The sequence below is a fragment of the Colobus angolensis genome, unplaced genomic scaffold (assembly GCF_000951035.1).
Source record: "Colobus angolensis palliatus isolate OR3802 unplaced genomic scaffold, Cang.pa_1.0 Scaffold230, whole genome shotgun sequence".
In the NCBI taxonomy this organism is placed as follows: Eukaryota; Metazoa; Chordata; class Mammalia; order Primates; family Cercopithecidae; genus Colobus; species Colobus angolensis.
Window position 1 is genome coordinate 4,636,370 of NW_012115489.1, and position 12,797 is coordinate 4,649,166.

The following is a 12,797-nucleotide window of genomic DNA, read 5'->3' on the forward strand; positions in this document are numbered from 1 at the left end:
GGGGAAGAATACATGTGTGGGTGGGGAAGAATACATGTGTGGGTGGGGAAGAATACATGTGTGGGTGGGGAAGAATACATGTGTGGGTGGGGAGGAATACATGTGTGAGAGGAAATGGGAAGGGAGCTGGAGAAGGCTGGAGGAGCTGACAGACTGCTGTACAAGTCTGTACCAATAAAGGCAGGAGGGAGGGTGGTTGGAAGTGTCTCCGAGCACTCTGCAGCTTTAGCAAGCTTGTCAGGGAGTCCTCAAACTGAAGTTGGCCATGTAAGGAGTTGTGTGTCTTTCAGGAATAGGCCTGCCTCAGTATCCCTGCAACTCTCAGTCATTAGCTAGAACAGCCTGGTCTTGGCACAAACATTGTGATGGATTTCAGAATGCAGCAGGTGAGGACTTTTGGACAATTAAATGCCCCATAGTTGGAGGTCTTTTAGGCACATTCTCCTGGCTGCCACATGTACCCTGCCATTTTAAATCAATGAAATGAGAAAAAAAAAAAAAAATCCAAACGGGCTATAGTTGGACAGGTTTTTAGGCCTAAGGCAAAGTTTCATGTTGTTTTTTAGATGGGAAAGATTTCAATGTTTGTAAGTCTAGAGAAAGGAATCTGTACAGTGGGAAAACCTAAAGAAGAGGGATAGAGAGAGGGAGGAAGAAAGGGAGAAGGAGAATGAGAAAGAATGAATTGTAAAGGACGAACACTACAGAAAAGGCAGGAAGAAATGGGATCCAAAGGTTATGGCTTTGAATTTAAGGCATGACATCTTATTCTCTGGGACAGTGTCTGGATATGGGTTAAGGTCGAAGGTTGTAGGGAATTGAAAGGAATTGCATTTAGTTATCTTAATTTCTGACACTAAAATAGGAGTCAAAGTATTAGGAGCCTTGGTAGCAGGTTTGATCTTGAAGAGGAGATATCCCATCTTCTGAGGCTGAAGCTAAAGAGTCAGAGTTGGATGCAGAGAAAGACTCTTTTGTAGATGTAGGATCAAGTTAAGGGAGAGGAAGCCTGATGGCATCAATATTAAAAAGAATATTTATTTATTTTTTTTGAGACAGGGTAAATTTGTTTTGAGACAGTGGTACAATCATGGCTTACTGCAGCCTCAACCTCTCAAGCTCCAGTGATCCTCCTACCACAGCCTCCTAAGTAGCTGGAACTACAGGCATGTGCCACCACACACAGCTAATTACTTGTATTTATTGTAGAGACAGGGTTTTACCAAGTTGCCCAGGCTGGTCTGGAACTCCTGGGCTCATGAAACATGCCTGCCTTGGCCTCCCAAAGTGCTAGGATTACAGATGTGAGGCACTGAATCTGGCTAGCCTCAATTTTTTTAATGAAGTAGGAGGCAAGGTTATCCACTGAAGGTATTATTTATTTGCAGCTCATCTCAAGTGACAAAATTCCATACATAAGACTATAACATAAATCATATTTAATATATTAAAAATAATACTTCAAATATATCTTTCACATTAAGATGATTATTATGTAAATCTTTCCTAGGTGTGTCTGTTTCTTGATGTATAAACCAAAACTCTGAAATATTCTCTTGATCTAACTTCGACTTTTAAAAACTGGCATTGTATTGAATTGATTAATTCTCAATCAGAAAAAAAATTGCTGTCAGACTGCAATGCAAGTCTGCCTCAACGAAGGCAGGAGGAGGGATGGTTGGAAGTGCCTCAGGACACTCTGAAAGTTTAGCAAGCTTATCAGGGAGTACTCAAACTAAAGCTGGCCAAAAACTTCAGCATAAAAACTATCCTTCTGTGTATTATATATATTTACTACCAAACTTAATAAACAAAAACCACTTTTGAACCAGGTAATTTTATGTAGTATGAAAAGAAATTCATCACATGGTCATATACTGGCTAATGCTATCTAAAAGTAGACATCAAAATATTTCATAATTGGAGGGAATCTTTGGAGATTAGTGGTTTCTAATCTGGGGGCCTCAGACACCCAAAATCTGTATATTGACCAGTGGAAGCTGATGATTTATTATCAAATTTCAAAGCACCTAATGGAAACCCCACTTCATCTCTGTGAAGATTTTCAGTTCCTTTGCAGTTATTCGAAATTATTTCAATTCTGTGGGGCCACTTCAGAAACTCCAATGGGCCTTTATAATATTAAAATGTGGAGAATGCTTTAATCATTATTTCATCAATGAGCTTAAAAAATAGACAAAAACTTCTGAAACATAGGACTGAAGTAGGAGGAGCATTATAAAAGCCTAAGGTAATTGGTAGTGAAGAGTTGGAAAAACTTACTTAGTCTAATCTTGTAATTTACAGATGAGGAAACTGAGAAGATAAATAATTTATTCAATATCACTTGATGGTTCATTAGTAAAAGGGCCAGCATTAGGATTTGCTCATTTTGTACTCTAGGAGTTGTTAAAAGCACTTAATATCTTCTTTTCTTGGGTGTTAGGATTTTTCATTTTTTAAATCATGCTATTTAGTGTTCTTAACATTTGAAACCCAAATGCTTCATATTTTGTTTTTGGATTGCTTTGGGAATGAGTATGTACTGTTAGAGAATGGCCCAATCCAAACACTAGAGTTTTAAGAATTTCTACTCCCTCTGCTGGCCAACTTTCCAGTAAAATGTTTTTTTAAAAAAAGAGAAAAAAATGCAGCAGTAATTGAAACAAAAACAAAAACTTTAAAAAGTGTCTTCATTATAAATAGGTGCCATGCCATAAAAGCCTAGCTAGTTTCAAGGTCCATTCTTCCATTCCTCATGATTTTAGGGTTATCCTCATTCAGATCTACTCTACTTATAATAGTACTTTAAACAGAGCACAGAATTAAACCATTAGCATGTGAATCTGCAAAAAGAGAACTTTTTTTAGACTCTTCTACAGTTTAGACTTCAATGTGCATACTAAATGCATAACATTCATATCAAATAATTAACATTTATATACCATTAACAAATAGGGACAAATTTTATACAAAACTTCTTCTACGCTTTAATTTTTGAAAACATTTAACCCACTAGCAAGAGGTAAGACAGCACTGCCTTTTTAAAAGACAGGTCACTTGAATAGAGAATATAAGATATAACCATAAGTAGAAGTATAAACAATAATTTTTCTTCTTGTGAAATGTTTTAAAATTTCCTTTCTTACATTATTATTCTTCCTTAGGGTTTTTTAGACAGGTCGTTTTTTCTTGAATGATTTTCCTTTTTCTTTTCTTTTTACTTTTTGAAGGGGGATTATTTACTGATGGTCTAAAAGAAGCACCTTCAAATTCTTCATAATTGTAGCCAAAGCAGAAATGGGATATTTAGTAATTCTTACATCTCACTAATGTAGTCTTCTGAGATAACAATTAAGCAGAGGGACCATTTTCTATGTTCAAACTTTAAAAACTTTGTAAAGATAATTGGGATTTCATAACAAATGATAATAAGTGGTTTTGTGCATTGATTTTCTTGATACCCAATAACATGCCAATTAAAATCCAGACTTCACACTGGCACCTAAGGAACACAGCAGGATGACCAAAGCTGAGTGTTAGTCATTGTCATAGATGCAACCTGAAAGAAAAAAATACAAATTTAAATATGGTTATTAAAAACATATTCTCTAAGTATTCCAAGTTTGGAAACGTGGGTGATTCATACTCTCTTGGTTAAGGATTAAAAAAAATAGAACTGGCTCACTTGATAAAAAACGAGTTAAACGGAAGACCATATATTTAACTTTTATTAGTATATAATTCCAACAACATTTCTGGACAGATTTATTCTCTATTAAAATGAGACTCAAGATTATTTTATGTGGCACTTAAACATTTACTTTTTGGTAGTCATTCTGAACGAGGTTGAAGATATTAAAGATCAAGAATTGTAAGTTTAAAAGACTAAAGGACATCATGGTCAACACCATGCATCATTTTAGTTAGACTAATTTTTTTTTTTTTGAGACGGAGTCTCGCTCTGTCGCCCAGGCTGGAGTGTAGTGGCCAGATCTCGGCTCACTGTGATTAATTTTTTAGATTATAGTTTGGAACTATATGATGCTTAGAGAATATTGGTATTACTGGTTATGAAATAAGTACCTATCTATTTGCCAAAAATGTTTATTTGTTTGGATAAAAGAAATTCTTATTATGAGTCACAGTACAGTAAAAAATTTACCAAACATTTTTATACTTCTGTTTTCAAAAGAAATAAATGAGGTTTTTCCTTAATTTTCCATCTTGTGGGAAATGTGGTATTGTCCCCCCATTATGCCAGGGCATTTACCTCTTCTAACATTTTCAAATGATTCAAATTCTGATCAGATTGGAAGTCTCTAATCCAACAAACTATTTTTAGTATTTATAAAAACAGTAAATTCACTATGACTGTTCGCTGGGGTGGTACTACATAAGACTTACCATCAGCAATGTCATCATAGATCTCTCCGTCACTGTAAATGTAAAAAAAAATTTTTATTTTGAAGAAACTATCATCTTAGCATTAGAGCAATATATAGAAGATTAACAGTATGATTTTATATGGCACAATTAAGGCTTTTAAGCATAGTATGCATTTTTAAGTAGAAATAAATTTGATATTCATTATCTCTTCTTTCATTGACTTAATCTAGTCCTCTGTTTCATTTTACGTACAGAATAACTAAAACATCCTTCAAGAGCATAGACTATGCCTTACTCATCTTTGTAAGACATGTTTGTTAACAATGTACTAAACATCATGGAACAACACTCCCGTCGGGGGCCTTAATTCAAAGCAGCAATGGACTTTTATATCTATTAATATCCGATTCACACTTTCACTTGAATTTCAAATGGTGAATGAAACACAATAATAATTGGCATAGGAAATGGTTGCATCACTCTCACATTTTAATTATAACTCACAAATATAATAAAATATGTAAATATTCGTTACAGAATAAGTAACCAAGATATTATTATTATGCTAATTCTTATATAATTTTAAAACTATTACTTATGATGATAGGTAGCATCCATAATAGTAATTTTGGCTACTTTTACACATTTTAGGTTTTGCTTGGCCCTGAATCTTTGTGATATTTTCTATCCGACAAACATACTGAGTCCCTTCTATGTACCAGGAGACATAAATATGAGTAAGGGACAAGCTTTGCTTTTAAGTAACTTATAATCAAACAGGAGATTATATAAGAAATAAAAATAGAGACTATTATAAATATGAACATTGCCTTGAAATGCAAGATATACTTCTAAAATTCAGAAATGTAGGGTGGCTTTTTCACTTAGACCAGACTTAGTGTTTGCTGTACAATCTCTGTGCTTTATCATGGAAGCAGCACCAGGCCCTTCAAACTGCTGCCAGCTATGGCAGATGCTGTGAGTTCCCTATGTCTTCTGTTTGGATCTTTTCTCTGAGATGGAGGAAGGGTTTGGCTAATGGAAATCTCATCCAAATGCAGGAAGGATAGATTTTTCTGTCATTTATACAATTAACATTGACTAAGTATTTGCTTCAATAGGTGGTGAACCAACAATTACTTACAGAATATGCTTTCTAGATTCTCTCAATCAGCCTGTAATAATCACTGATGCAAATGTTGTCCTATTATTTGCCACATATTCTGTCCTTAAAATTTGTAACTTTCATAGAACAAAACCTATTGAAAGTCTCATGCCTCCCATTGTCATTAATGTGCTCAGGAGAACAAAGGTATTATGATTATTTTTCTTTGGCCACCACTAGTTTGCCGACAAAGCTCTTCACACCGATTTGTGTTTTTCTGATTGGTGTCAGGTTGTTGATGGATACACAGTTTGTGACTCCTCATGGGTCTTTTCATTGCACTGAATTCTGTAAATCTTTGCATTGGCATGTGACCTAACCTGATAATGGAGTTCATTTCTTACACTGGGTTACTTGGGACAGAATCTTATGTTTCGGGGGACTCCAAAGGCACACGAGTACCAGACTGTGACAGACTGTGACAATGTCTTATTCATAAGAATAGAAGAATCATTGACGACTGTCTTTTTCTCTGGCATGCTTCCAAAAAAGGCAACATAGTACTCTACTATGCCTAGTGTGAGTGAAGCAAAGCCCTTAATTAAGGGCTAAACTATGAACTGTTAACAGGTGATATTAGCACCTACTGTGAAGTCACTAATTGGTCCCAAATTAATTCCATTCAATCAATTGCATTAGCAAGTAAAATGTAAAATATTAATGAAAAGGTTACTGGCTTTGACCTGTCTTCAGTGTTTGCTGAGAGCCTAATGAATATATAAAACTATTAACTATGAGCTGTACAATTTTAAATGAGGGCTTCTTGCCTATTTAAGAGTAGCACTTTATGAAAACCTTACCTTTATTATGGATACTAACATGTTAATGTTAGTATAGCATATTGTTTTTAAATTTATTTATGATAGTTCAGTAGGTTACATTATTTAAATAAGATTAGAAATATTTTTAAAAGAAAAGCACAAAATTCTTTTCACAAGCATAGTAGTAGAAGAAAATGGGCTTACTTGTCTGCTAGATAACTCCGAAGGACATAACCATCTATGAAGGAAAAAGGAAATGCATTTCATTAATAATACAGGTTTGAAAAATCTTTACTATTTCTTTCAGGAAATCAAAACACAATAGAGTAATCATAGTATACTGAATAATTGTATCTATCTCTGGAAATGACCCATTTTTCTTACTTGTGTCTACTTTTGTGTCCATCCTTTCTTCTCCTTTTCTCCCTAACTTTTCTGTTTCTCTAATATGTCTCTTTTTTGCTCCAATTTCAATCTTTCCTCCTTTCTCCTTTAAATAAAAAAAAAGCAACTTTTTTTCATTAAGCTTCTGTAGGCTATAGAACAGAGTTCTTTCAATTTTTAATCTATTTCTTCAATGTGTTACCCCATGACCCAGTTTTAGGAAGAATTGAGTAAGCATGGATTATAAAAGTAGTTTATTGGCAAGTATTTTAAATACCACCAGATCTAAGACTTACTTTATAAAATTTTATTATATTGAGCAGAGATACAACTGTATTCAACTCCCCTTTCAGATGCCAGCCAGCTATTGACTACTACGGGGACTATGCATTGTAAATAGTCTCAAACAGGTCTCTTTTACTCTGTATGGAAGAAATTCCTCTACTGCTTTGCTATTGGACAGTATCAACATTTGCATTTCATCACTCATGGAGCAAAAGCATTATTGGAAGAGCACACACTATGGATTCTGTGACGCCTGGTTAAGTAGAAAAGAAGCCATATTTTATGCAGGAAAGCTAAGTTTTGTTGTTGTTGTTATATGAGGGGCACCTTATATTTGCCCCTCATTGTGCAAATATTTCTCGGGAAAAATATAAACTGTTTTTCTTAAGAAAATGCCTGCTGATATCTAATTAATATCACTAATCTTTGGAATTGTTAGTTTTGTGTTAGTACCTAAAATCTGTTGTATGCTTGAGATTAGTACCATTTGTTGCTTCCTCAATACAATCTCTAAATAATTTCTCTCAGTGAGTCAATCTATTGATCTTGGTCCACTTTAGATCTAATTTTAGTTCTGGATCAAAGCAAACATGTTACAAATTATAAGGAGAAAGTTCATAAGCAAAAATTAATAATACAAATGATAAACTTACTTAAATGTATTGATGTCATATTGCCATTGATTAAACATGAAAATATTTTTTAAAAGTTAGAATCATAAAACTGAATTTATACATTAACATTTAAGAAAATGAACTTTCCCTTGAAGTGTTACTGGGTTAAAAAAAAACTCCACTAAAATATTTTATCAAGAAGCTTATCACTTTTTAATAAAAACTATTTATAAGTATCATATTTGGAAAATAAAGAATCAAAGTTATCCTTGAATTCTCATAGTAGGAAAGTAATGAAACATGTGCCAAGATAATAAAAGCACAATAACATATTACTCAGATTATAAAAAATTAGAAGTAGGAAAAGTAATGAAACACTGGGAACATAGGAAAGTAATGAAATATGTCAAGATAATAAAAGCACAGTAACATACTACTCAGAGTATAAAAAAATTAGAACATGTTGCACCTTCCTTCATATTTCAATTAATGAAAAAGTAGCAAAAAGTATTAATGCAAGAATATCTACAATTAATATCTATAGTCCGTGGGTAGGCTTTGATATCACAGTTCATTTCATATTAACAGACTTTCTTTTTAAATAAGGTATACATAATAATTTAATGTAATTTTTTTAAAGGGATAAGCTCATGTCCAACAAATTCAATTCTACATGTGTCTCTCAAAAGAGAAAAATCTGTGCAAATAGCAAGCTTATAGAACAAATTGCGGATTTTGTATCAGGGTCCTCATAACTGAAATAACTTTTTATCTATGCCTATACTTAGGGCTACACTAAAATTAGAACAGTTTTCTACAGATAGTAATAGCCAGCCATTGACTTCTTTTTATCAGTTAAAATTGGGGGTTCTGCTTTCATTTTGGATTTTTTCCTAAAACAAATTGGAAAATAACACAATAGTAAATGTTCCCATAATATACTCATGTTGATGTTAATAATTTAAAAATAATGATGTATATGAACTGAAGCTTTCAACACTGAAGTCAATCTCGTATGATTTGGTAGGACTTCATACACTCTCTGAGCTAAAATTGGATGATAAATAGAGAAATATATAAGAGTTATAAACTGTTGTTAGAGACTGCATTTATTCTGGCATCAGATATAAAGTTCAAAACAAAGGGAATGTGATAACCATTTTTAGAAATTAAAGATTTTTATTTGCTTACACTTTTAGGTAATCTATTTTTAAAAACTAATTTATGCTAAAATTTTGCAGGCTTGGATAAAACACTAAATGTAGAGAGCTAAAACAGTCCTTTACATGACCAAAGTTAATCATTCATGATAAACAGCTTAATACCTCAACTTTACAAATTGCTTATAAAAAACGTATTCTCTTAGATTCTCAACCTGTATTTCCATTCCCTCCTATATCTGTGTGTTCAAGAGTTCTAAGAGCAGCCTTCTCTTGTGTTGAATACTTTGTTGCTGTTGTGTGTTTGTGTGAAATACATAAACATCAATAATTGGGAATATTATTTAAGAAAAATGTATTAGGGAGATGGAGTGTGAGATGGTACTGTGCTGCAGAAATGATGTGATAACATGGGGCTTGCTAGCTATAAAATCACAATTATATAGCCTTTTTACAGGGTAAATGAGTTTTAATACAATACAGGTTTTGCTGTCTAGTACCTTTAAAAATCTCAGCTAAAACTTCATTCTATTAAAAGCATGATTCATGACAGTGTCAAAACAAGTGACTTACCATAAATTTGTAAATAATCTCTCCATTATAGGTCCTAGAAATATATCTATATTTTTTTGCAGTAGGAAAATCTGTTTGTTCATGTTACATATCTACATTTATTATAGGGAATGTTAGTGAAAAATATAAACACATGAAATAACAACAACAACAAAAATCTCATCATGATCTGTATCATGTAGAAGGGCAGCTATGTTTAGCACTGTAATATTGTGAGTGCGGGCACACCAGGGATTCTCACATATCATATGACATTATTATTTGGAAACTTCACATTTATAGAGCAGAACATAATGGCTTGAAACAAATGTTTTGCAATACGTGGTGGGATAGAGCCAGTCGGGAAAATAACACCCACCCCCCATATGTGCCAGTTAATTTCTTCCCCAAATGTTTGCTTGCTACAGTGCAGATGTGTCTCAGGACTAATGACTCACCTTTTAGAAGGGTATTGTGAATACAGATTCACCAAGGAAATAGAAAATAATCTTTGGGAAAGTGGAAATTATCTTCATTCTAATATTTTCAAATTTTTACTTAATAAAAATGAAAACATACGATTTCATCATTATTTCATTTGTTGTGGGTAAATCCAGAAATAAAGTTAAATGGGCCGGGCGCGGTGGCTCAAGCCTGTAATCCCAGCACTTTGGGAGGCTGAGACGGGCGGATCACGAGGTCAGGAAATCGAGACCATCCTGCCTAACACGGTGAAACCCCGTCTCTACTAAAAAATACAAAAATCTAGCCGGGCGAGGTGGCGGGCGCCTGTAGTCCCAGCTACTCGGGAGGCTGAGGCAGGAGAATGGTGTGAACCTGGGAGGCGGAGCTTGCAGTGAGCTGAGATCCGGCCACTGCACTCCAGCCCCGGCGACAGAGCGAGACTCCGTCTCAAAAAAAAAAAAAAAAAAAAAAAAAAAAAAAAATTAAATGTACTCAATTTGGCCTCACGCAGTTTAAAAACAAGAAAATCATATTGTATAGATTTACGTAGGCAAGTGGAACAATGTCCAATTTCAGCGGAAAATGCTCATAATAAAAGAAAAACCAGAGTGTTGTGTATAATACTGACTATAAATTATTATCCTAGTTTTATAAAAATGTTCACTCTTCCCCTGTTCCCTGTTTCTATTGTTATTTCTGGAGCTTCATATTTGGACAACATTTTAACTTTCTAAATTTTAAAAATTTTCTTTCAGTGAGCATGTGTTGTTTTAAAATTGAAAACAAATTATGTAGGTTAAAAAAAATGATCAATTGGATTTGGGAAGATTGAAAGCACCTTTAAAATCCCTTGGTCTTTGATGCCTAAAGAAAATGGAGAGCATTTTGGCCACAAATAACTCAGACAAAAAGTATCTCATTCTACATTTTCTGTAGAAAGTTTTTTTCAGTGACAGGAGGTGGGAAAACTCACAGCTTATGAGACATAGAGTTGTGGAGTATGTATAAATATTAGCAAGAAACTAAACATTTGGCAATGTGCCAGAAATTTATATCGACGATTTCAATGTCTACACAGTAGGAGCGTCTACAAGTCAATGGGTGAGGCTTGATCGAATGTGATAATGCCTGTAAAAGTGGCTTATGCCCCACTCCGTAACTGTAAGGGATTGTTGTTCTTGCTTTAGCTTTTAATTGTTATCATTACAAACTTTAGGTTGAAATAGGCTATACTTTTCTTTCTCTAATGGATTAAAGAAGAATGGAGGGTAAGGATAACATCAGTTTCACCTTGGTGCTCGGTTACAAATGCAAAGGCATCTGTAAACAGAAGATGCAGAAATAAAGAACCAAAAGATTTAGAGGCTCTGCAATGGCATGTAACAATCTAACTACATCACTAAAGCTAAAGGAGAGAACTTCTGTCTTCTAACCAGTTAAAGTATTCAGCGGACTTGTTTCTGTGAGTGTCTGTATGTCAGACTTTCATCTGGCTATCCAACTGCAGTTTCCAAATTGTTTCTTTCAATCCAGTAAGTCCCATGCAAGGTGCAAGGCATTGTGTAATGTGTCGACAATACAATGTTGAGAACATTTCATTGAAGTGACTCTGAAGCTCGGAGTCTAATAAGAGTAATAGATTGATAAAACAATAATGACAATGACAGCAGCAAAAGAAGTATCATGGTAGAGTTGGGGAGAGATTAACTGTGATGGTGTGGCTGGGAGTAGGGACTGGGGGTGCTTCTAATTTTAGATGACAACTGAGTTGTTTTTAATAGAGAATCATGGGCATTCCAAGTTGAATTCCTAGCATAGTAGGATGAAACACATAATTTTTTTTTTTTTTTGAGACAGTCTCTCTCTGTCACCCAGACAGGAGTGCAGAGGCGCAGTCTCGGCTAACTGCAACCTCTGCCTCCTGGGTTCAAGTGATTCTCCTGCCTCAGCTTCTCTAGTAGCTGGATTATAGGTATGCACCAACATGCCTAGCTAATTTTTGTATTTTTGGTAGAGATGGTGTTTCGTCATGTTGGCCAGGCTGGTCTCAAACTCCTGACCTAAAGTGATCTGCCCACCTCTACCTCCCAAAGTCCTGGGATTATAGGCATGAGCTACTGCGGCTGGCCAAAACACGAGATTTATTCAGGGAATGACAAGTGGATAGTTTGTATTTCTGGAGTGTCAGTTGTAGATGGAAAACAGCAGTGGGTGAGGGTAAGCCTAGATGATAAAGAGTTTTATGTGCTAGCCTAAATACTATATTTTTAAAATTAATATTTGGATAACATTGTGGGGAAATGGATTCTGAGTGTAAGGACAAAGATAGACATATCACTAGAAAGGCTATTGCAATCATCTAGGAGAGGGAGGGTTAAACAATCTTATAGAGGTGTGTGAAGAATGAATTAGCTATTTTTAAAAATTAAGAATGTCAAGGACCCAGTCCATGGAAGGAGTAAGCAGGTTTGTAAAAATTAAGAAAGGCAGGAGGTTAGGAAAAATAAAACTGAAATTAAGCAGATAAGGTGATTAAATCATGGAATAATACTTAACCTGAAAGTCAGTAACATGCTCCTAGTGCCTCTCCCTTACACCCGCATCCCTACCATGTGAGTAACTGCATATCCAACTGACAGTACTTGCATTTAAAATTTTTTTCACTGATGACTTTTCTCTGGCTTCTGGTTACCTTCCCAGGAATAGGCTTCAGCTCCTGAAGGACAGGAGTTGGTGTATAAATACCCCAATTTGTTTCCCACTGGATGGGATAACACTAACACTTGAGGGTCTCCAGCAGGATCAAGCTCCAATAATCCAAGTGGTAACATTTTTGATAATAAGACTTTATTGGCTGCCTTCGCTTCCCTATCTCATTTCTCCACTTGCCACTGGCATTTTTGCAGAATCACTTTATGGGGAAGCCAAACACAGTGCAATCAAACTAGAACTCAGGACTAAGAAACTCAATCAAAACCGCTCAACTACATGGAAACTGAACAACCTGCTCCTGAATGACTAC

The 12,797-nt window shown here is 34.8% G+C and overlaps 1 protein-coding gene across 4 annotated transcripts in view; it reads right to left on the bottom strand.

Annotated features, from left to right (window-relative positions):
- Window positions 1–1,358: 1,358 nt before the first annotated feature.
- FYB (FYN binding protein) overlaps window positions 1,359–12,797 on the bottom strand; it is a 166,653-nt gene continuing 155,214 nt past the window's right edge. For 3 of the 4 annotated variants that reach the window (XM_011944399.1, XM_011944401.1, XM_011944400.1), the window contains 3 exons: window positions 6,520–6,553; window positions 4,408–4,439; window positions 1,359–3,562 (listed from right to left, as the gene is read on the bottom strand). In XM_011944399.1, coding sequence (XP_011799789.1) covers window positions 3,540–3,562; window positions 4,408–4,439; window positions 6,520–6,553 — 89 coding nt within the window. In that variant the 3' untranslated portion in view covers window positions 1,359–3,539. The remainder of the gene's footprint in view (window positions 3,563–4,407; window positions 4,440–6,519; window positions 6,554–12,797) is intronic. The other variant, XM_011944397.1, reaches the window with a different exon arrangement.